Raw genomic sequence first — 25,587 nt, 5'->3', positions numbered from 1 at the left:
AGAAGAATGGGAACAACAGAAAGATAGATCAACCAATTGCTTCAGTGTTGTCTCCTGTGGTTCAGGATGCCCTATGCCAGTTCAACACTGCTACTTAAAAACCCTAGCAGGTCCCCATACCCCTTCTGCAGAGAAGTTCTGCTTTTTGATTTGTCATTTGTCACATTCTGTTACTGCTGACAGGCACGCTAAAATTGTAGAGCAGCATATGTCTGCATGTATATATGCCTTCTGAACCAACCTTCCTGCATAAACTGGTAGACTCTGCAGAAATGAGTCAGAGTAAACACGAATGAAATAGAAAGCTTCTGAAAAATCCAGATAAAAATTGGAAAAAAAACAAAGCAAGAAACCATTTTTACCAGGTCGCTCTGAAATGGATTGTATGGCTAGATGAATCGGGCTCGCTCTACAACCTGCTAATACCCACATCACCAAAAAAACCCCCAACAAAAACCCCCAAGGTATGTGTTATTTTCACAGAGAAAGAGAAACTACAGAGAAACCCACAAGCCATAAACGATGGAAAAAAAAAATACTGAATGCCTTCATATCCAACAGACTCTTACACTTTAAATGTTCCAGTCTGAAGTACTCCAGGATCTTCCTCAGTCCAACTCACCTGTAAATCATCATGGTTTAAGGTAGCAAGCTTCAGACATGCACACCCTGTCTCTCAGTAGGGAATCACCTGTCTCACAACTCACAGGTTTCTGAGAAATAAGGAGAAGCACAGCAGTTCTTTGATCTGAAAAGCTTCTCCATCTCATCTTCATGCTTTCAACTCTAGCCAAACTTCATTCTTTTACACTCCAAAACAACATCCCTCCCCTTATCCAAAATAACCTACTGCAAAAGCTAGAATTGGAAGAGAAAGAGCATATTACTGCAATGATTCCTTTCTGCTTGGAAGTGGTGTAATGCTACAGAGTTTGTCTGTTCAGTAAAGCATTTTGAAGATTAAGTGGAAGAGCAAGAAAAGGTGACTTTAACAACTCACTGATGAAACTGGCCTAACCCTTGCCATGAATTTGTAAGAGAATACTCTAGTCCCTAACAGAAAGCAGGTTAGGAAACGTAATCTGTTCTTCAGTGGTTACTTGCTGAAAGGGGCAAATGGTACATTTGGGAAAAGTGTTAAAACTGAGGTCTACCAACTCTTCCAGCACTCTTGCAAATTGAAAGCATTTCCAATGCTATGGCTGATACAAATCAGACAGCATACAACTCTGATTAGAAAAATAATGTTGAAATTAAACAGATCCTCCTGTGCACAAACTGTATGTGCTGCTCTTCTACTTTTTTTTAGACTATTTGCTGCATTCCTTGATCTCTTTCTGAACAGAAGGATAGAACTTGTCGTGATTTAGTTGTTTGTCACTAAACCCATGTGAGGTTCATGAAAGAAAGCATTAGAGAGAAAAAAAAAAAAAGTATGCCAGGCATATGAAAAGAAGCGTAATATGATAAAAGGTGGTATTTCACAATAGTTCTTTTTACTGTATGAGTGGTAACTAACGTATTCTGACTGTATACAGTGCTGGCATCTCTATGAGAGATCTCAATTGTTTTGTTTCACATCTATGTATAAAGCTCATGTTAAAAAGGATTTTAAATCAGAGTAAGCAATCCCTTTGCTGTAAATGAAAAAAAAAAAAAATCACAACAGCTGCACACATTAACTTGCTCCTAAGACAACTCAAATTTTTTTTAATTTCAAAGCTCATTCTCCAATCACTGCAATGTGCTGTCCTAGTGAACAGATGAGGAGGCAAAAGAAACCCCCTGATTCTAGAGCACTGTTCCTTCATGAATATAGAAGAAAAGGAAATAATCATCCAAACCAGAAGAAAAACATATCAAGTGAGAAAATTAGAGAAAATTAAAATTCTGTATAGTCTTCAATATCTAAATGACAGTAAGAAGATTTTCCCTTAGTGGTACAAGCCATTCTGCTATTTCCCTCATGACTGTTTTAAAAGAAAGCTTGTGAATTCAGATTTTTCTCCTTGAGTCTTCATAATCATCTTTTCCTCATTTGTGTTCTCTCTCTAGGATTTCCTTAAGTGGATATATCCAGTAGATGCAAGGATACCTCAAAATACTTAATCCTGTGTTTCATGTCTTATGGAGGTTAATAATGTTATAGACGTGATAACTCATCCATTCAAAACATTTACTAACATTTTGCTGAACTGGAATCTGACCAGGAAAGATTTAGAAGGTTACGCTATGATGTGTAAATCTGTCAGATTTATTAGGATAGATAACAAGAGCAGGAATTTTGAATCCAGAAGAGAAAGGATTGAGGGGAGACCACCAGTATATTTAACTCTGATTGCTCATCAGACAGCTGCTCTTTCCTTGACTCAGTTTTTGCAAGCCAGTAAGTACTAATTCAGCAAAGAGGCCAAGCTTCAGACATTTTGGCATGCCTGGGATATTCTGTTAATGACTGAAAAATAATTCCACAAAAGCATGCAGACAAAATTAAATGTATTCCAAAAAAAGATGAGTTATCTGCTGCCAGCTGCTCCTGATTTCTGCCCTTGAAGAGGGACAGGAAACCCGTGTTGATAAAGAGCCCCAGAGTACGTATTTCTACCATGACATAAGGCAAAGGTCCTCCAGAAGAAAAGGAGTAACCTCCTTGTCTTAAAGCACAGCCTAAACTTTTCCATAATAATTGTTTTCAAACTCTCTGCCAAAACTCCCATTTAGCTATGATTACCTCCCACAGCACTTCTGCCGAATTCATTACACATTTTAAGTTATTCCTGTTTATTCATGCTTGCTGATCTATTCTTTCTTTCCCCAGCTATATTGTTCATTTCAACCTCATGCTTTAACTTGGAGACATCAGACATGGCGAATCATTAAGCATCTTTCTCCACATATGCTGGACTGCATGCTTTAAGACTAAGGAAGCACTGTACAAAAAGAAAGTACTTTGCAAATCTGGATAAGATCCAACTGGGCAAATACAGTCTTCTCCAGCTTCCTCATAGACAAATGTCAATCCTGAACTAAGTCTTGTGAGCAAAGGGTCATTGGGAGGAAGTCATAATTGTAAATAGCATCATGGACCTGAGGTGCTGTTCCACTTGAAACAATAGCATCTTTATTGTACACCTACAGTACAGTAACATGAATGACTGCCACGGTAGTTACAGGGAGCTGGGCCCAGATGGCAGGGAGAAGGGAGACTGGCTCACCTGCTTGCTTGTTCCTGGGTCCTGCCCAGCTTGGCTCTCTCCGGAGTAATTTTGTCAGTATCTGTAGCAAAGCTCTTTCCCGGACAGCTTCAAGCTGTATCTGTCAAACTGTGTTAACTGGCAACTTATCATGGCTGTCCCTGCACAGCTCGGACTTGCAATTATCAGCTTAAATGCTGCTATTCAAGTATGTAGTTGGTCATCTTTTTTGTGTGAATAAAACCAAATATGTAGCATGTGGTAGTTAAAAAAAAAAAAGAAAGAATGAGATGATCACAAGCTGTGCTCCAAAGCATGGCCATGGAGGCAAAGCCAGACCTTCCTCCATACACTAGCAGGATTTCCAGCATCTCTGAAAGCAGAGGTCATGCCAAACAGCTCTGGAAGCAGCTACCCCAGCCAGGACAACTGAGACCTGTCAGCACTTGTACCTGGCAGAGATGCACCACAGCCAGAACCCATGGAGACCTGCAACAGTGCTGAAAGTCTCTGTCAACTTCTTTTCAAAATGGCAACTGCTCATAGCTCTTATTTCCAAAACCCAAGTAAATCAACACTAATTGCTTTGTTCCTTACAATGTGTGTGGTGGTATACTTACAAAAGCAAGGGAAACACTTTCAGCTCACCACGGGTGTGTGCTGTGTTATCTTCCCCACTGATTCACTCATTCTTCCTCACCAGTAGTCCTGGCACGTGTTCAGGTAGGGCTGAGCACAGGACTCGACTGAGATCAGAAAGCAGCATACCATGTAACATAAAAACCAGCTTGCAAAATCACTTCCTCATTTACAAGCAAGGTGCTGGGATACAGAGACATTGTACCACAGCAACGAGCACAGTGGCACAGCCCAAACCTGAACTCAACTCTCCTGCCTTCAAGTATCTTTTCCAGTCAATTCTCTTACCTCACAGGGCTAGAAACTGTGGTGTTAAAACTGTGCAAAAGTTGGCAAAGTTTTCTGTCCTCATCTAAATGAACTGTGCACAGGGCATTAAAAAATAAATTAAAAAAAGAAATCAAAGAATCGGGTAGAAAGTAGTACAGGAGCTTCCACCTACAGTCTATTTCGAGTACATAACATGGCTCAATAACTTAGGTTGCAGTTTATGATCTCTCTTTTTAAGAATTTCACAGGTTTTTCAAACAGGTGCATGGGTAAGGATGAAACACAACCAGGCAGGGGTTTCCTGTCAAACAGGTGCTGAGATCAGTGGCAAATTCCAGGAGATGCTCAAGTCGCTTCAGAGACAAGTGCCATCATGTACAGCACTAATGCCCCACCATCGTTTCATGAGTGAAATTAACTCTTCCTCTCACCTCAAGACGACAGATATCAGTCCCTTACCCTGACAGAAATGTAACCACTGTCTGAGCAGTGGGACCCAACAGCTTCTTGCCAGAAGAAGCATCACCAAAACCAAGATCACTGCTATTATCAGGGGTGAAATATTCAGGCAACTAGAAGAAACTGTGACCACTGTGGGGACACTGGGACACTTGTTCTTGCAAGGAGCAACACAGAAAGTACCATCAGCAGGTTAGCCACTACTAGCCAAAACCTGAGCCTTAATTCTGTTTAAGAGGTCTTAAGTTTCAAATTATTTCGGCCAAAAGGAGGACCAAGCACCCTTTTTGTGGGGTGGGGTGTGTGTGTTGATGCTGTACCACTACAGAGCAAAGATGTTGCCTGTCTTGCATCAGATCTGCAGGGCTGCAACTTTAAACGTACAGACACACAAATCAAGCTTTAAAAAGATGTTGTTGTTTCAAGTCAGCCAGAACTTTTATTTGTCAACATGACCAGCACCATCTGTTTTGCTGGCTGACACTACTTTCCCCAGAACTCCAGCTGTCACTTTATATTTCGCCTGTTCACAGAAGCCTGTCTCCCATTTCTTTTTTAAACTTTCACTTTTATTCAACACTTTCAGACATCTTCCAAAACAAAACCTGTGAGCTCTTTTAGAGTTTATTTCTACAAAGATAATTTCTGTATTAACTGAGCCATAGCTTCAAGTCTAGAGCACCACACTCACAGCTGGGCTTTTTGTTTGTTTTTTAAAAAAAGGAACACAAGATAAATGACAACTAAAATACTGTAATTGATCTGACCAGTGGCATGCTTCATACTGAAAAAAAATGCCATGAGTAAAACTTTCCTTTTATATAACAAAAGTACTTTTTCTAGGCTGCTTTCCATATTTCAGTTCAACTAAAAATTTAAACTAGATCTGGCATTTTAATTTTCTGACTGCTACACACTCATGTTCCGTCATATGATCACAAGGAAATTTGAACAACCTTCAGGTTTTAGAATAATTTCCAATAGTTTCACAGAACTTTGAGGCTACTAGAGAACAAATGTAAAAGGCAAAAGATCTCTTAGAATTTCTAGGTATGTTATTTGTTACCACCTACCAACCCAAACTAGCAGCATCCTTTGAAAGGGTAGTTTGCACCACCCTATCTGCTATTACCAAATTTAAACTCATCTTTATACTACAAACCAAGCATAAAGCACGTTCCATGGACAGCTTAAAACATGACCACAGGCAACACCGAAAACTGAAGGATCATGGAGGCATACACAAGAACAAGGAAAAGCACAGGCAGGGAAGTTCAAGCTTAAACTAGGCATGTGCTATCACTCCACAGGGCAGAGAGGTGGGAGCACCACTCCTCTCTCCAGACACAGGCCTGACGAGTACAGCCACAAAACAGCATTCAGGCTCACAACAGGGTAGGCAGAAATTGAGGACAAAAAGCTCAGAATAAACAATGCAAGCTGTAAGGCATGAACTAAATGGGAGCTGTGAAGTAGCTAAAAATGTGCAGCTTGTCTAAGCAAAAGCAAGTAATGCAGAAGAATTCCAGGTATTTTTGGAAAGCTTAAAAAAAGAGGGGGAGAGACTAGCTAGAGTATTTCCACAAGTGACAGGTTTAAATTATGAGGTAGAGGATGAAATTTAGAAAGGAAACATCACTGGCTGAAAGCCCTGGAAAAACTTCCTGACCTTGAGATATTATTGGCGGTGGCACATCCCCTGTGGAGAAGGGACTTGCCTGCCTGGAGAGGCCAGCAGAGCCTGCCAGAGGGAACCAGTGCTCCCTGGTTTAGGGGAACAGCTTCATCTTGCAGGCCCTTTCCATTTCTGTACTCAAAATCTTATTATAGTACTATCCTATTTTTCAAGAATATGTTTATATATATTTGCTGCATATTTGCAAGCAATTAAGTATCTGACTATAGGAGAACTAACTCATTCCTTGGACTTAATCACAGAGAGAATATTCTACAGTACTAAAATTGTCAGTTAGCCAACAAAATAAACCAACATAATCGCTTTAAAATTACGTACATGACAGATGTCTTATATCATTCTATATAATAAAGCCATAGTCTGAAACCGCAGCCTTCTTTCATTCTATTTGTTGAGAAAGGATTTTTTTTTTTTTTTTAAATACAAAATATATAACCTACAATAGAAGGCAGTGGAACAGTTCAATTAATACTGTTCTTTTAAACAACAGATAAGCAAAGTCCAAGCCCTATATGGATTTTTTTATTAATCAAAAATATCTTCACAGTAGTCAGGTCATTTTACTTAAGTGTACTATATTTTGCTCATCAAGCATACCTTGGGAAACAAGACTGTTACAAGGAGATGATGGCAGGACAACTATTTTCTTCTTCCATATTTATCAAGTAAATTTACTTATAGACAGTACTTCATAAAATAACCTCCAACAATATGTTAAACATACAAATGTATTTTGAAGATCAAGGGGAACAGAGCACACAGCTAGCTAAGATAGCTCAATTACCTTTGTCTTTTCACCAATAACATTTCTCTCCAGCTCAGCTATTTTCCTGTTTAGATGATCCAATATTTCCTTCTCTTTCAGCAGCTCTGTTGTTTCAGATTTCTGTTCCCCATCCAAAAGGGCACATTCCATATCCAACTAGGAACACAAAACATTTTTCAGAAGCAGTCCAGATTAAGAAGAAACCTTGATATACATTATTTTCTGGGGGAAGGGGAGTGAGTTGGTGATTATTCACAAGAGACAAACACTTTTAAAAAGGGGGGAGGAAAAAAAAGAGTAAGTTTTTCTGCCACAAAAGTTAAAAAGAGATCACAAATCTGAGAAAAAGTAAACCTGCAACATAAAATACTGAAAAATGAAGTCCAAACCAACTTTAATTTGAAGATTCTTTTTTTCCAAAACTTTTTCTTTTCTATCTCTTCTCTGTGCTTCCTCCTGCTATAATACTGTACCGACTCTCCGTGCCCAGGCTCCGTAGCAACCCTTTCTGGAACAGCTGTCTCTTTCCTGTCACCGATAATTGGAGCAAGTACAACCTAAATGCCTGGCCAGCTTAGTCTGCAACTGTGAGATTCCAGAAGTCAAGAGGGTGCCAACATACCCCTGCCACCGTAAAGCCGAAGAGGTTTGAAAGGAAGTTGTCTCACTTCCTTTCTCTTTAAACGGTCACAGGAGATATCCCCATAAAACTCCCAAGTGACACAAGGTATTTAGATCTACTGAGTGACCATTAAACAAGCAAGATTGTTCTAATTCCACTTCAGAGTATAACAGTTACAGCTGGGAAAGGCTAATCTGAGCATCACATCCATCTCCCATCTGGGGAAAAATAAGCTTCATAGTAGGAGACTGCCAGGTCCAGGATTCTGTGCCTAATCCTGGTGAAAAAACACAGAATATGAAGGCTACATACATCCCCGTGTACTTGCTGAGCCCATCACACTGACGCTATGTAGACATACCTAACAAGCAAGACATTTAAAACCAAAACATACTTCATACCTCTCTCGAGGATTCATCCATCTGGTCATTTAAATCTTTGATCTTCTGCTCAAGTTCTTCCAAGTTATTTAGTATTACTATGCGCTCCTCCTCCAGTCGACCAAGCTCCTGCCCTCTTTGCTCATCACTTGTGCATTCTGGTATCTGCAATTGCACATTACAAGAGGCTCATTAGAAAAAGATATAACACCATCTTTCCTTCTCCCTTCCCATTGTGTTCATTTTAGACAAGTATGGTGCTGCTGGTTTTGAACCCATTACATATTTCCTATCTGCTATATTGCTATTTCTATAATTAGAAGGTGTACAAGAGAAACCAACATGATACTTTACTTCCAGGCATTGGAAGTAAATACTATACTTAACATTAAATACTATTCATTCTACAGGAATTATTAAAACCTAACCTTTAAGAATACTTTACATTCTGTGCTATTTAGGTTGCAAAAACCCAATTTTTCCCTTATAAAAATAACACAGATAAACTAAGATGCTTTTTATTTAAATTTCAGCTGTTCAGATAATAAAAGCCAGGAGGTAGGATAAGACATTTTTGTAACCAGCCATTAAGAAGGGCAGCTTCTGTAAAATAAGCACAAAAGTTGGTTCTGTCTCCCCAGTTAGCACTGATGAAGTAGGACTCTTAACATTGCTCTTTTTATTGCCATTTACTTACTAGATAATTGTGCCAAGAATGAAACACATCATTAAGAAAATACCTGTGATCTTCTACCAGCAAAGGCTAGATCAAAGAGTATTGAGTTTCAAACGTATTCTTCATGTTCATTTGACTCCAGGGGCTTGCGATCCAATTACTCTGGTAAGGCTGCCCGCTCATTGTCCCCAGTCAGAATGAGAAGCGGGCTGTATGCAGGGCTTCACGTTAACCACTGGACCACACAGCCTTGCTCAAAAGGAGCTCAGCTCAGCTACTGAATGGCTATTCTGAGAGCAGGCATTTTACCCTGAACAAATCTGATCTCGATATTTTAAAACAATGAGCTGTGTTTCATTAACACAGTTGCTTGTTATTGCTTTTCTCAGGGCTTAGCAGAACAGCCTTTACAATGAGCGAATGAATGGTATTCCTTGATTAGTGTTAGTAATCCCAGCAGGAAAGCCTCTTTTTGTCCGGCATCCTGTTCAGATAATGCTGACACAACATCTTCGATTTCAACTTCCTAATAAGGGTTTCAAATAGGATCTCTGACTTGCACGAAGAAAGTAACAAATGGGAAAGAAATGCAAGACCACAGTAACTTGTTAGGGAAACATCCTACTACCTTTCCAGCACAGAAGGACCAAGCCACAATAGCATGTTTCTGTTCAACACATTTTCACACACTGTAAGACTCAGCAGACAGATTTCCAGGGAGAACCCCCTTTATAAGATGTTTGCCTACCACACCTCTCTCTTCTTCTTCACGTACATCTTTATAGCCAACAGAAGTGTGTAAGTTAAGCAGAGCTTAAATACAATTCATGTTAGGCATAACTGTGCTGAAGCTCATAGATTGTGCAAATAACAGGAAAAAGGAGAGACACAAAGTACTCTGAAGGTGTGAATTTGTTAAACGGAAACCTGCTTTTATGGCTTTGCTTGGCCTTACTATGCTCCCAAGTCTAACTCTTGAATAAGTTATTTAACACACTGCCTGTCGCCAGGATTTGCTGCACTGCTGGTCTGGCACACCAGAGCCTAGGCACTGACGCAGGTCAACAAAAGGCCCTGGCCCCAGTCTGGAGGAGGCTGCTGCTGCCCTAGCTGAAGGAAATTGTTAGGAATGCTGTTAGCTCAGTTTTTGAAGGAAAATTTCTCTCCCAGCAATTAAACAAGAGTGTGAAGTACACAGAAATGGAGCTGCAGCTTACTAAACACAGGAGTTGGGTTGGAGAGGCAGGAGGCTGGCTGCTGCCGTGCACCCCGTGAAAGGCAGCAGCTGATTTGACAAGTGGCTCAGGTCCAACTCTGGGAAAGGAGACAGGACAGTAAATTTGAAACAGGAAACTCCTCTTCACCTCCCGTGCAACTGTTCTGGTTTGCCCATGAAAAAACGTCCTCTTCTTACAGAAGACAGGAACCTCAGGCTGGGAGAAGACAGCAGAGCATCCCTTCCCTCCTATATCCCAGCACAGTGCTAAGCAGGGTTCCTGAAACTTCCTTATAAATTATATATAGTGTGATGATTTTTTTTTTCCCCTCAAGCAAATCCTTCTCCCCCACAGAATCTTAAAACTCTTCCTGAACTATACATCCTTCTGAAAAAAAAAAATCCAGTACCAATAGCTTCCAAGAAAATGAAATAATCATTTGCTGACTGCTAAACTGAATGAGCCCTGAAATTACTTCTCTCACCTAAGCTATCCTAACTGTGGCCCCTGCCAGGACAGCCAACTCCTAGAGGAGGATTTTGAGCAGTTGAACCTGGATTGTACTCCTTCTTCCTACAGAGTGTTACCTTTGGTGTGATGCTCAGGTAGGACGATTCAGTGGTATCCTTCAGGAAGCCGGGAGCAGCAAAAGGTGGAGGCTTCGCGCTTTCATTGAAGTGCTCATCGGCTCTCAACCCTCTAGAGGAGAGGAAAGTGGCAGTGCCACGGCTGTGGGTGCTCAGCTCCGAGAAATCCGAATCACTTGCAGATGATTTCAAGTGGCTTCTGAATCTTGGTTCCAGATTCATCTGGGAGTCTTCAAACACCGAATCCTCGTCAGAGAGCTGAAGTTTTTCGAGTTCTTTGTTAATTTTTTGAACATCAGCAACTGTTGTAGCTGCAGCGGGGTCACTGTCAGATTTGGAATATTCTGCACACAGATTGAGGATTGTCTCCAGTCGCTGTCGTTCCTAGTTTTAAAAAAATGTAATAGCACTAAGAATCACATGTGAACTAAAGTAAAGATGAAATAAAGAAAGTTTACTGGAATTTTTTGTTGTTTTGGGTTTTTTTTTTAGAGTGAAGGATTAAAGTCCTCTAGTTCCATGTATGTGTCTAGCACTGACAGATTATAAACAGATATATACAAATAAATTACCATATGAGATGAAGGATCAAAGTTAACATGGAAGAAGAACTTAAAAAATGAAAAGTACATTTCATAGAAATGAACAGCTACTTAAATAAGATGTCCTAACACTTATTTATCTTTCCAATGTAGAAAGTTTTAATATTAAGATTCAGGCTGTTGTAACCTTACCCCATTTGTATGTACACATGTCCAGTGAGCTCATTGTATACATCACTAATTGCTCCACTTTACACTTACACCATACTCCTACCAAGCTGCAAAGTATCACACAGATTCTCCATGAACTCACTCATTCCTGACTTGTTTGGATTTTCTGTTTCGTTAACTCTGATTCCCTTTTTTGGGAGAGAATTAGTCCACATTTTGAAACACACAGTTTTAAGAACAATAACAGAAATTGAGGCATCACATCTAAAATACAACATGCATCAAATGCACAGAAGTGGGGGAAATATTTACAAACCAGTTAACTCAAATTCACTATGGATTCACACTAATGTTTCAAACTTGAGAATCTGAGTAGCTGTGCCAGTTTGACCTGACTTCTTCAAGTTGCTACAAGCATTTAGTTCCTAAAGGACTTCTAGATCTCTATGATACTTTATAAGAAGTACCAGAAAGCTGTATTTTTTTTTTTTAATTTTACTGTATGCATAGCTTCCTGTAACTTCTATTTCAGATTTTTTTTTTACCTTTTCATTTCTAAGAGGTAATGATTTTATGTAGTTTCATGTTTCTTTTGCTAAAGAAGAAAAATAATGTAAATAAAAAATTGCTTACCATAAGCCTATTGAAAATTCTGCTGGAAAAAGAACCACTGTGAGATTTCCATGCTTGACATTATACCTGCACTAATGATCTCATTTCTGATTTCTAGGAAATTCTTATTTTTAGTATTTAAAAAGAAAGCCAAAAAACCCAAATCAGCTTCCTTCCCCAGGAACCACTGCAGACATACTAGCTTTCCAAGCTCTACCCAGCATTACATTTGCAAAGAGGATTTGCAAAGCAGTTATTGCTGACAGTCCCAACACTCCCTATGCCCAACAGCAAGCAATAACAAGGATCAAGCAGTGCACTGCCTGCCCTTTCCCTGCTGCAAGCCACTGGAGTTTTATGAAAATTTAACACTGGTTTACAAGCACTCAGCTTTTTATACAGCTACCAACAGACTAGCCAGTTGTATGGACCACACCTTCACATCACCCTGCATCACCCGCAGTTAAGAGCTGCATTTCTGAGCTGGAGAGCCCATCTGAACCCATCTGTTTCCAAGCACTACCCAACCTAAATTGCTCTGTGTGACAAAAGTTTTGCCTTCAGGTTCCCAGGTTCCCACTGCAGGTTTCTTCCAAAGCCTCCTGTACCGGCACTGGCAGAGACGAGCCGCTGAAATAACGGAGCCTGAGGCAGCTGTGGGTCAGCAATCACAAGCTTCTATTTTCCACGAAATGGGTCCAGCAGATTCTCCAGACATCCTTCAACCCCAAATGATCGACATAACTCCCCAAAGCCTTGTTCCCTCCGGGCAACCACTGCCAGACCTTAAGCCTCTTCCCTTACCCCTCCAATGTCGCTATCCTCCCTCTTACTAAGTCTTTTGGCCATGCAACCCAATTCCTAAAGTGCTGTGCAAGTGCTGGCTGGGATCGCCGGTAATTACGCAGCTCTCCCCGTTGTGACGGCACCAGGCCTGGCCTTTTCATACAGTTGTCATAATGGTTACAGATGGGAAATGTGGCACCAGGACATGCAGTTCCATCCTTCCCCACAACAGCAGGGTGCATCAGATTACACTGTGTCAAGCCTCCATCCTTTCAAAAACAATAGGAAATGGCAAATTTCAAAGCACAGCCACTGCTCATCCTCGCCTCAGCACTTGGGTAAGGGGTTCTCACTGCAAACCCACCCTTTGCTGAGCAGTCAGGGAAAAAAAAAAAAAAAAAAAAAAGCAATTCTTCCTTCCCCAGCTCTTAGATGATCAAAAAAAAGCTTAAGAATTGAAGGGAAACCTCTACCAGTCTTCAAACAATTCCTGATGAACTTTCAGACACATTACAGAAATACCGGTATCTCTCACTTCTATTTTGACATGTGCCAAGAGGCTTACGGACAGGAAGCTCTATGGTTATTTTATACGCTCTATTCTCATCATTTCATCTCAGCCAACTCATTCCAGCTCCAGCACACCTGCATTTAACTGTCTCCAGCATTAATTTGTGAGTCAAGCAGCAAGCTAGGAAAGCACCCCTGCAATGAGAAGTGCAAAAGCAGTAGCACATGGAAAATCCAGTCAATAATTTTGCAAGAAATACCACACAAGTTATTTGTGATGCTGAACACAGCAGAGGGGGAAAAAAAAAGATATGTCAAAAGAAGGAAATGGGTTTAAAATTGGCTCTGGCAACAGGGAGGGGTGTTGAATCAAGCCTTGTAAGCCTTTCAGTGTACTTCCCCATAAAATGTCCTTTCTAACAGACTAAAACCTCTTGATATATTTTCTGTGGATCTCTTACCTGCTATGAAGAGGGGTGTACAGGTCTTGTGCACTCTCTACCTGAGCAGTTTCACCACTCCTGGCTTTACCACAGCTAAACACCACCTATGGACAGCTGCTCAGGGAGAAGGGTGGGATAAGGAGATAATAATACCCCTCTCTTACTGATTAACAATGGTATTAAAAGACACCCCTGGCATATTGTAAAGAAAAATATTCCAAAATAGCAGAGATAATACTTCCCACTTTTTTAACAGCAATCATGTTAGTGATTCCTAGATTTGTTCATCTGCTGCGTGTCACATATGAATTTTACAAACGTGTAGAGGTGATGCTGTATCTAGATATCAAGGCAAGACTTGGTTAATCAGCTGTGGCAAGCAGGAAGCTTTTTAGATAAGTGCCATTAGCAACTGGATAATCCCAGATTTCATTAAAAATACATATGCAGTCTATCCTTTGTGACCAACACTAATGAGAATTATGGCTCATCCATGCAGCCAGGTCTCCCTTTGCCTGAAGAAGAGCCTATTGCTCTTTTCAGCTACCAAAGAACAGCACTTTTCCACTGCTGTTCTTTAAAAAAACTCACGTGTAGACAAGCAACCAGTTTCACAGCAAAAACCTGGAGCAGCAACTAGTCAAAAACGATGGTGGGGAAAGAGGCAGACAGACCAGGGAAAAGAGCAGCAGAAACTCCTCAAACTTACTTTCTTACAAATACATTCAGTACCCCACAGACAAGAGGGCAGGAGGAAGGTTTCTCTTTCCTTCCTGTATTTCTAAAGAGCTAGTGATTTCCTACCTATCAGATATTGAGAAGCTTATTTCAAAGCTAGATTTTAACTGGGTTTGAGAACAGCTTGCCAACTGTTCTTCCCTTTCCCTCCAGTTTGAACCAGTTTCTCACTCCAGCCTCAATTATTTCCTCATTTTCAGTCCTTGTTTTGCTATAGTTACATCTTTGGGCTCTGAGGTTCCCACTAGCAGTACAGAATTCAGCAAAAGCGCCTGTATCTCACAGCTGATGGGCAGGCAGCCTCTCGCAGCAGAGGCACCTGTGCAGAGAAGCGTGGCAGAGAGGCCGCTGCAGCTCGGGGCAGAGGACCGGGAGCGGGGACCAGGCTGGCACGCCTCGTCCTTACCTTCCCAGTACTGGCACCAAGGAAATGGACCAGTAAAAGCAGAAGAGATGAGCGGCACAGAGTAGAGCCCACGTCCAGGGAGGAACTGAGCAGACAACTTTCTGCAGAATTCGCTCCTCTATCTGCAAGCATGTATTTGGCTCCAGATGAAATGTCATCAGCTTCCAAAATAACAGCGTTGTTCAGACCAGTGCCCCCTTGCCCCTACAGTACCTATGCAGACACTCCTTTTCAAATCACGCTGGCGACAGGAGCCTGAAGTGCAGTAAGTGAGCCTTAAGTTCTGTAAGTGAGAATATGTCTCCTGAAACGGATTTCTTCCCAGCCCTTACTATTCATTTGCATAAAACATAAAGCTGCAAAAATTAAATGTACGTAATCCATACTTTGGATTATTAAAGATCCCATAGAAATGTTTTGAAACACATTTAAAATGGAATGTTCCTGAAAATTTACTGATTCATCAGTATCAGTTACATTCTGCTGGGTTTTTTACCCTATTATATGGCACCTGTTAATTTACTCAATTAAACTGATGTTAAGTAGCTATTTTGTAACACTATAGAGACTGTCAAATACTAGTGGTGGGAAAAATTACCTTGATCTAGCCTTTGTCTACTTGGCTGGGGTTCCTGTGAGAGGTCAGTCACACTTTTATATACAGCTTGGGTACTTTATGTTTAAAGGGTCTATAAAAAGACACAGTGCCAATATAAATTTATAAAATACATATATGAGGTTTTTCCAAGCTGTATGGGAGATTTACATAAGTTCTATTAACCATCATTTTAAAGCAGTACCACCTTGAAAATTCAAAAATATTTTCATTTCATTTTCCCCTCACATGAGCACATCTTACTAAATTGTAATGTATCAATGGAAGCCAGGCACAGGTATATTCTATACCATTTCCTGCTTGCAGAATACACTTAATGAAAGCCAATGCTCTTCTGGCTGTGAAAAAGCAGACTATGGAATAAGCTCCTTGAATTTTATTACTGCTCGTTTGGGCATCAGTCCTGTAAGCTGCAATCTCTCCCATCACAATTCCTGCATCTAGAAAAAACTTCATTAAGAAGCCTAAGCCTATGTTTACAGATCCATACAGGCACCTGGACTATGGAAGGTACCACACAGATACTGCACATGTAATTTTTAAGTGCCTACCACCACCTAGAGGTAATACGTTGTACTGCCTAAAAACCAGCAGTAGAAAAACCAAGTTCAGTGTTAACTCAAATGAGCGGGCATCAAACAAAACAGATGGCCTTAATATCTATCTGACTATATTATCTGTGCTGTTCCACCCCCAAACCTCCCCACAGGCTGAAAAGAAAGACTGCCTTTCATATTCCAGCAGCTACCACAGTTGGGCTTTTATCTCAGATAGGAAAAAAAGAGTGAGATTTCCTCTTAGAAAAAAAATAACCTTCAATAGCTAACTGAATCTCAATGAATACTCTTTGATCACAGTGATATTTTATTTTCCTTGTTCATGAGACTCCTGGGCTAGCTGCAGCAGTAGATAACTCTTGACTTCTACCTACTTGTCTAGAGCTTGTATAAACACCCCTACATCAAGATGCAGTCAGCTGGGCTGGAGAGAAAGCAGAAGCAGATTGAGACCCACCAGCCTGATACCTGCACAGGCTCCAGGAGCAGCCTCATACAATCCCACCCATTCCCAGAGCCCACCAGTCCCCAGCGATGGCAGCAACAGGAACTCTGGTTCCTCACACTCCTCAAATCACAGAGGAACAGGCTGGCAAAACAGAAGTGGCACCAGTCTTCAGCTAGTCTGAGTGAACCCAGCCATAAAAGGCAAAGCAAAAGAGAGAGGAGAAAAACACCAAATCCTACACAAGTACATACATGTCTTTTCTGTTTGCAGCACAGGGACAAATTAAAACTCACAAGTTTAAATCATTCTCAAAAAATCCTGCAATGCTTATTTTCGCTGCTTATACCCTTTTTTTTTCCTCTGTTTATTTCTTTGGGCAATGACAGCAGATCGTTTGATTTCATATGCAGGTCATAGCAGCAGCTCAAAATGCAAACTTCCAGAGGAGTCTCTATCACTTAAAAAGCAAACTAAGCACAAATAAAACTCACAGAATAATTTATATGGAAAAGAAAAACATGAAAGTAAATACAAGACAGCAAGGGCAGGTACTAGGTCAGATCACAATGTCTACATAGATTTTACTTAAAAAAAAAAAAAAATCCAGAAGTGAATACACCACCTCAAAACCTGCTCTGTGCCAGAAGGCTAGCTGGTGCAAACAAAGATGCTCTCCACTTTGTATCCGGGCTTAGGTTTCTAATGAGGTTCTCTGAGTAGCCCTACATTTTTCCTCTGCCTACCTTCCTTTGAAAACACACTCTGGAAGAGTCTGACACTTGTGCATAGAGGGACTATGTTTCCCCTCCCATTTACCTACCAGTACAATCTGACCTTTTACTCAGCACTGAAAACCCAAAGCACAGTTTTGCTACCCATGGGTGCTTGTTTAGTTGGGTGTTTTCCCCCACTACGCAAAAGAGAGAGACCTGAGCAGACATGGATCCTGAACCTTTGGCCATCTCATGGTACACAGGGTCAGACAAAACTGTTCTTTGGAAGCTCAGGCTGGATATATAAAGATTCTATTTGGATAGGTCCATGACCAGATCCACACAGAAGGTCAAAAAAACCCCAAAAAAGGACAGGCTCTAATATTCAAAGAGCTGATGTGCTTTTTTTTTTTTTTTAATACTTTTCTTCTTCTCAGAGATCTAAAAACCTATTTGTGGTTTTTAGACTCTCAAACCATTGGAAAGAGGCACTCTCCTGATAGCAACTCTTCCACCAGGTAGGTCTAACTAGGGGAAAAAAAAAATACTGAACAGGATCCTGCACAGTAGATTAACTCAATCAAGAGGAATTTCCTTCATATTCAAATTATATGCAACACACAATCTTTTTTTTCAAAAACTTTAACACGTATGGAAAAACAGTAGACAAATTATCTTTTTAAGGAATCGGGATGTGAAGGATGTATTGTCCATCAAGAAAAGAAATGGGGGGGCAGGGAAGGGAGGAAAGTAGTTATTACATACAAATATAAAGCTAGAACAATTTTTAGCATTACTGAATACTGAAACAACCCCCTATCTTCTATCCCTCACCACAAAAAAAACCTAACTGTTCTCTTTGAAATACAAATATGGTCTGCTACATTGGCTTTTATGACTGATTATCTCAAGTTTTACAGCATGACTGTCTGGAAAACCCTCTGGTAAACAGCAAGCACCACTTTGCACACACAAAACACCAGGACTAAGGAGAAGGGAGGAGATTTCTCAAAGGAGTGGAGGAACAGCAGGGATAAGGCAGCAAGAATAAAGAGAAGCAACCCCCTAGCATTTCTGCTGCTGCTTCCCACTTCTGCATGGCCCTCCTCACCCTCTGGAGCCTACTCCTTGCTCCCAAGAAGCCACAGCTTCAAGGGGAACCGGCAGAGGTTTTGGGGGCAAAGGGGGCAAGGTAGGGCAGGGGTTCTCTCCCAGAGGGGAGAGGGGCCGTGCCTGCTGCCTCATCACGCTCAGGACTTGACTCTACAGCCCTGGCTTTAAGCAGGCAAAGACGAGCATTTTCACATCTTACAAACCCACAGCATGTATCTTAGGCTACAGCGCTGAGCAGGTTAAGGATGAAAAGGCAGGCTCCGGCTCACGTTAACACATTCGTCTCCAACTTGTGTCAAGACTATAGGAATGGGTTACAATCCTTCAGCTGAACCTGCCCATGGGTGTAGCTCAAAATGGGAGCTGTGGCCCTGCACAGGCACTGGGCCATTGCTAGTGGTCCCTGATGGGCATCCCACTGCTTCTGCATTCTGCCTCCCCACGGCTTTTCACCCGGCCTGACCAAGAAAGTGAACTCCCGTGCAGGCTGTCTGCATGCAAACTAGACAGGTTTAAAAGTATCCTATCCCCATTTTGCTCAAATCCATAAAGATTTGAATTGAAGCAAATATAAAGTTAATGTCTCAGATCTAAGACTCAGTAATACAAATTGGCCCATCTGAATGACCTCGGTTTCCACGTGGATGATAAAATCAGTACAATATGAATGCATGTTGATAGGGTCAGACTCTTGCAGCCACTGAGAAAACTTTTTCCAAAGAAATACTAAATATCCTCTCAGGGATAGTTTCAGTAAGAAACTCAATCATTTGTGTGTTCTGAAAACCTTTAATTTTTTTCCCCTACACAAAAGTTGTTTCAATAATAAGTTATATTTTACTACCAGGTTTAATCTGAAGCAGTATGCATTGCTTTATGTTCACTAGAGACAAAGAGAGAAACTATCCCCCTCTGCCACTCTCCAGTTTTGGAGGGGGAAAATGAAGGAGGCCTCTATTTTCATGAAATTACTCAGAAGGAAAAAACACAACCAAGCAAAGAAGGCTCTGGTGACACATGTTGAACCCACAACAATGTCTACCTGACTCTGCAGCACACATGGCTAAGCAGCTTATAGTGGAGTCTTATTTTTATTTTTACCCACTTACCACAAAACAATGCCATCATGTAAACCAAATAGTGCTGGATGCCTGCAGGGTAATTCATGGGTTTTATGTACGTAGACATTTTAACAGGGTCCACAGGATGAATGAACGCATTTACAAGGGTTTCAACATTTTTTTTAAGATAGCTGAATGGTACTGTCTATCCAAGCTGTTACATCAGCAGACTCTTTAAGCGTTAGCTTCATGGACTGCAATAATAAAAAAGACATCTGAAGCAGGCAACTTGAATTTCAGAACATGGCAGCTTATGCTTTGCTGTACCCTCCTGATGGCTAGACCTGGGATGGACATTTTGCAAATGCTAACCGCTACGAAAAAATTCAGAGGACGAGAAAAAATTACCAGCCGTTCCATCTCCTGCTCCCGAAGCCGCTCTTCCCTCTGCCTCCTGTGATAGTCCATGAGGTCTTCTCTTCCTGAAATGGAGCTAATGCTGTTCTTCCGCTCTCGCATCGACGTTTGCAGTGAGTTTGGCGTCTGTCTGTAACTTTCCAGATCTGGATCATCAAGTTCCACAGAACTGGTGGAAAGGTTTCTTCGGACAGAGAATGACCGGTCAAAATCCACTGGGGAGAAAGAACTACTGGGACTTGTCCCTGAGAGTCCAAGTCTGTCAAAATCATCAGAAAGATATGGGGAAGAAGGTGCTAAAAGCATTTTTTTAGCAATTCGAGGGCTTGCAGGAACACTAAGAGTTGAACTGACATAAGGATTATTTCCAGAGACAGAGTTTGCATGTGGTAAAACCCCTGAGCTGCAAGAAGAAAAATTCAGGTAATTATCAGCATCGAAAGCATTCTGAGGTAGATCTTTTTCTCCAAGTTTTTTCCTTTTCGTATTACCCAGAGAGCTTCTGGGGGGCAAACTTAATGGCACCAGCTGGCTTTCTGTTGATTTATAAAGTCTGGGTAGGGAACGACTGTACATTCCCATATGACTTAGAGATCCACCAGAGTACTTCCTAGGCCGTGAACCCAGAGTCTCCATCATCACATCCTTGTGCTTAACTGGTTTTATGTGAAGGGCCAGGCTGTCTTCAATATTCATTCTCCTGCCTTGCTTTGGGCTAGAAGGCATGCTGGCTGCCCCCGAATTGCTAGCAGGTGAAAGCATCAGCTCATTCCCCGAGCTTCCATTCCACATGGTCATAAGAGAGCCCGAGATCTTCCTTGTCTCTAGCATTCCTGGGAAGTAGACATTGTCGTACGATTTGTTTTTCTGACTGTACTTTGAGTAGTAAAACTTATCCATGTGTCCAAGGGATTTTTCATTTTCTCTGCTGGCATGAATATCAAAGTCTGTCCTTCCTAAACTGTACCCGCCGAGGGATGGAGATGTGCCCGAAACAGAACCCAAATGCTTTACAGAGATGCTTTTGTCTGGAAGATACAGGCTTTCACAGGGGAACTGCTTGCCTCCTTGAATTTTGGTAATAGAGTGTGTATTTTTAACACTGGAGGAAGAATTAGGTTTAACTGGCATAGGTTGTGAAAGGGTTAAATACGAGCCAGCATAGTCCCCGTTTGTTTTAAATTTGAGACTTGATGAATATTTCTTTGGGTTGAGGTTTTCCATAATATCCTGGAGACCATTTTCAAGGGAATTCGCCACAGAACCCTTTCCCAAACTAGCATTTTGTAATTCCATCTGGGTTTGTGTGTGGCTGTACTCTGCCATAATCTTACTGGAATCTGTAAAGAAGAGAAAACAAGAAAAGAAACTTTAGCAAGTAAGTAGCCTCTTGCATACGCACATCTGCACATTAGCTTGAAAAGAACACTTTTGTTAAGAATTACTGTGCTTGTAACAAATGTGTCTGAGATCCTTAAGCAAAGGAGGGGATGCACAACCTTTCCATCTCTGTTTTTGAAAAAGACAGAGACTAAAAAGGGATAAAGCAACATCAACAAATTCACACTACAAATCAACAACACAGTTGGAAGGAGGGTAGACTCTTTCTTTGATGTCCTATCCACTGCAGGAGCCTGTGGCTCAGCCCTTATAATCCTAGGCCTCCTACAATGACCATAAAATAAGGAAGCATTACTGTCCTGATGGTTTACAGCTGAGGAACTTGAGGTGCAGGAAGTCAATGTGAAGCAGACAGCAGAGTGAAGAACTGAACACAGGTCTCCCAGGATATGGTACATAAGATGCTGCTCTGGACTACCTCTTCTTTTAACTTGTGCAGCTAGTGCATCCAAGCCCCATTATACTAATGAGCTCAATTCAAAGCTCAGTAGGAGTTTGTCACCTTTCTGCTTGCTCTGTGAACTGTTGTGCAAAGCTTCATGGAGAAGTCCAAAACCGAGGCCCATTTTTCAAGGTGTTTCTGCTCTTAAAATACAAAGCTGTAACTATATCTGCAAAAAGCTCTTCAGTTAAAAGACAGCCTCAAGGAAGTACAATGCTAGGCCCTGTGACTTCGTTCAAAAGACCAGCAAAAACACAGGATCGCTGAAAAAAACTGACCAAGGTTTAAGATTCCAGGTCCTAACACTTGTTCAGAATTATAATTTATATTCTGGAAGATGACATCAACCAAAAAAGCCTTTGCTGTGGTGCACGTTATTGTTCAACAATGTGTCAAGCTCCAGCCTACAGTTCTTTTGCCGAAGCAAAAGACAGGAGTTTTTGCAGGGTTTTTTTTTTTTTTTACAGTTTTTGCCGAAAGCAAAGACAGGAGTTCAGCTCCTGACAGTGTCAGTCACTGCAGGAGATAAACAGGATCCCCAGCAGGCTTGAACTTAAACCTCAGCTGATGTAGAAATGGCACCATTAACATTTAGAGCAGCTCCCTGGATGTGCTAGGCTGTGCTTTGAACTAATAAAGCACTCTCCAGTGTCAGCTCCTGCAGTGCCAGTGAGTGTTGCTTCTGAAAATAATGGTCAAATCTGGGATTTACTCTTGGCTCAGTCACATTTCACCTGTGACTTCAGCTATCTCATGAGAAACCTTATCTCAGCTTGTCACTCGGCAGGAAAACCTAACAGCCAAATGTGTAAAGTGCCTTTAAAATCCCTGGAGGCAATACTTTAATCCTCTTCCACTTCAGACAATTATACGAACCCAGACACAAAACTTGGATTCCCACCCACTACCAAAGCTGATATGACCCGTTTCATTGAGGATCACTAGGTGCAGGCATCTAGCAGAAGGTGGCAATGCATTCTTTAAGGGGGTCCTCGTTTCTGAGACTTTCCTGGCTAACAAGGCAAAAAACCCTGGAATTCATTACTGCCCAAGGCATCATTCAGTAGACCTCTGTTGCACAGGCTTCCTCTACTCACACTGTCTTAAGTCTAAGTGTGTAACAACACATTCTCCTCAATTCTTAAGGAACAAACCCATAAATTTAAGACCAAAGGTAACCATCACTAATAACGTAATTAAGAAGGCAGCAGATAGAAGGAGTCAGCATTACAGGGAGGGGGAAACAAAAACAAACAAAAGAAATCAAGCACCTGCTTGAGCATAGTGGATCTGGCTGAGCATGTGTTAATTACAAGCTCTGGTAGTGGCCAAAAATTTTAAGTTGTAGCTTCAAAACCAAGCCTCAGGTTTAATATTACACATAATTTAATATCTTCATGCTGACTGTGGTTTTATTTGCTGTAATTTTAACACGTTTGTTATGATACAATTACCCAGGTTGCCTTTGAACAAGTAAGTTAACAGAGCTCTCCATCAGACCATCACTGTGGTGAACAGTGAAACTGCAATTTCTTACAATTTGACATTTTACTTAACATTTTTTAGCTATTTTCACAACTTTTAATCAACACAATGATGAAGTTCAAATTAACAGAAGAAGGAACGTGACCCATGTTCAACAAAACTCTTGTCAGGACAAGACATAATCATCTGGAAAAGATCAAGCATTCATCATATTAGTGGTGTTATAAGGAACATGAATAAGATGTAAAAGTTATTTAAGAGCACAGATATAAAGCAGGATGTATATGCCTTGTATACCTAGCCTTCCTTTGTGGAATGGAACCCAGTTTCCATCCTTGTCTCTTTCTCCTTCCCTCTTCCAAATCTCCCTTAAAATTGAAAGCTACTCTCATATCAAAATTGTACCATCCAAATCATAACTTGAACACAGTTTAAGTTCAAATGTCTTTGCATAAATTCCACTGACTCCTATATAAATAGCTTAGCAGATACATTAACGGGACATTAATAATTGTTTATTACTCCCTTGCAACACCAGTAGAGCACATTTAATCCTACGAAGACTGGATGCTTTTGTCAAAAAACAAGTTAGCACATGGAAACTTTCAGGCCTGTTCACCACAGCGATGAAGGGTTCATTGTACTTGAAATCCAAACAAGTACAGTAAGAAAAGGTCACAATACCTTCGTGTAGCCACTTGGATTCAAATTTTCTCTACTACACTTTATGCCAGTTCTGTGTTTTTGGTTCCAACACCACAGTGCCCGCAATCATACAGTTAAATCCCAACTGGAGGACAGCACATGTTTAGCTGAACCGTAGCTGCTTCCCACAAACCAGATCTTGTTTGTTTTGTTTATTTTTAGGGTAATGTTTGGGATGAGACTTTATGAATACACCAGGATGCTTTACACATCCTGGCTGACACTGCCTTCACATATGCAGCTATTGGGACTGAGGCCAGGAGCTCCGGCACATGGCATGCCCTAAACTCATCCTGCATCCAGGTCAGATCCAGCTTTCACTCTGTAACCTTCAGCATGCAACACAAGGCTCCTCTGTTTAGCAAAGTATTTGCTGCCTGGAGCTATACAGAAGGAAATTCTTCCATTTCTTTTATTTTCCTTTTCTTCCCCTCATTCCTTTTCTTCCTTTCCCGAGCTGTTTAGCTGGGGTTCACTGATACCTATTCCAGCCAGGCATTAAACTGATGGGGGAGGGCTGCCTGTCTGCAGTGTGTTCAGCTGTGGCCTTATTTTGGGTGGTAAATGGAGTTAGACACGGAATAAGAGAGTGCTGATTTTATCCATGCGTCAGGAGAATTAAAGGACCAAAATCAATAATAAATTCTGACAGATCTCAGCACATCTACAAACAAACTTCATTTTTATTAATTGATTACCTGATCCAACATTCTGAAAGGAGGAGAGGTTACTTCTGTTTGGCATCATATTCATCTTCTACAGGATGGTTAATACAACACTAATTTGAGTGAACCAGATAAATTTTGACCTGTAAATAAAGTAACAAAAGAAAAAAAAAATTGTGTTAAGAAGTGTATTCTGAAAACATTTTTCAAGTGTATAATACAGACCAAAATTGACTTTTCTTACGGTAAAATTTCCAGAGACCGCTCAGAAAGAAATATGTTGAAAGACATTTGGAAAGGGCACTCCATGTTTAATGTGGAGACTGTGGAAAAATCTGTCTGCAGTTGTTTTATCAGTTTAAAAGTCCATTTAAACTGATTTGATAATCAGGTGTTACCTATGATCCTGACTCTCTGCAGGCAGTTAACTAGTCACAGTCCCCAAGTTTCATCTGTGATTCTGTAGCTTCCTGAAGAAACCATTAACAAGGTTGGACCTTCTGCTGAAGGTTTTATTTTTGAAAGCACATAGGCCAATTTCAGCCCACGCAACACCAGCATCCTGCAATCACAAAGAAACCTATGCAAAAACAGGTATGAGATCCAAAACACAGAAAATGTTTTGGCATGCAAAGATTTCTGAGGTTCCAAAGAAACCAGACTAGGAATGTAAAGAGATCCTTTAAAGTTTATATTAAAAAATATTTTTAAAAAAATGATATGGTGACAAGAGAGACTTGGCTTAAAAGAAATACCAATATTAAATCCCAGCCATTAAAGACTAAAATTAAATCTAAATCCAAATAGAAGATCTCTAGTGAGTTGCTCTATTAAAAGATTTTTTTTTTTTTTCCATACACACATCTGTTTTTAAAAGGTTGACAAAAAGGCTTTAAAAAAAATTGCATCAAGTGACAAAATTAATGGTGACCATCTGTAGGTCCTCTGGGCTTTAACTCTGGTCAAGCAAATAGAAACCCAGCAAAAAAAACAAGTGAAGAATAGAGACAGATGTCTGGGGCTGTCTAGAGACAGGCACCTATTTAATTAACTGCAGTCATTACAGCCGCAACATTTCAGGTCCCCATTGCACAGACTTCTCGTGCCATGCTTTTTCACATTATTCTCCTGGGAGGACAGCCCTGGGAGAAGGGAGCTGGCTGCTAATCCCTGCGCAGGGAGGCTCCTTCACCATGACCTCTGGCTTCTCCACCTGCTCCCCACTCCAAGATGCTCTCCCATGGGGGACC

General features: G+C 40.9%; 1 protein-coding gene across 6 annotated transcripts in view; it reads right to left on the bottom strand.

Moving 5' to 3' along the window:
* The window catches only part of PHLDB2 (pleckstrin homology like domain family B member 2), a 59,441-nt gene extending 34,959 nt beyond the window's left edge, over positions 1-24,482 (bottom strand). For all 6 annotated transcript variants that reach the window (XM_074898937.1, XM_074898966.1, XM_074898957.1 and 3 more), the window contains exons 1-5: positions 24,371-24,482; positions 19,631-20,979; positions 10,507-10,890; positions 8,048-8,191; positions 7,043-7,180 (exon numbers count right to left, since the gene is read on the bottom strand). In XM_074898937.1, coding sequence (XP_074755038.1) covers positions 7,043-7,180; positions 8,048-8,191; positions 10,507-10,890; positions 19,631-20,979; positions 24,371-24,425 — 2,070 coding nt within the window. In that variant the 5' untranslated portion in view covers positions 24,426-24,482. The remainder of the gene's footprint in view (positions 1-7,042; positions 7,181-8,047; positions 8,192-10,506; positions 10,891-19,630; positions 20,980-24,370) is intronic.
* Positions 24,483-25,587: the final 1,105 nt, after the last annotated feature.

The sequence above is a fragment of the Athene noctua genome, chromosome 1 (assembly GCF_965140245.1).
Source record: "Athene noctua chromosome 1, bAthNoc1.hap1.1, whole genome shotgun sequence".
NCBI lineage: Eukaryota > Metazoa > Chordata > Aves > Strigiformes > Strigidae > Athene > Athene noctua.
Note: the sequence above shows the minus strand (reverse complement) of the source record. Positions and strands in the feature narration are given on the sequence as shown.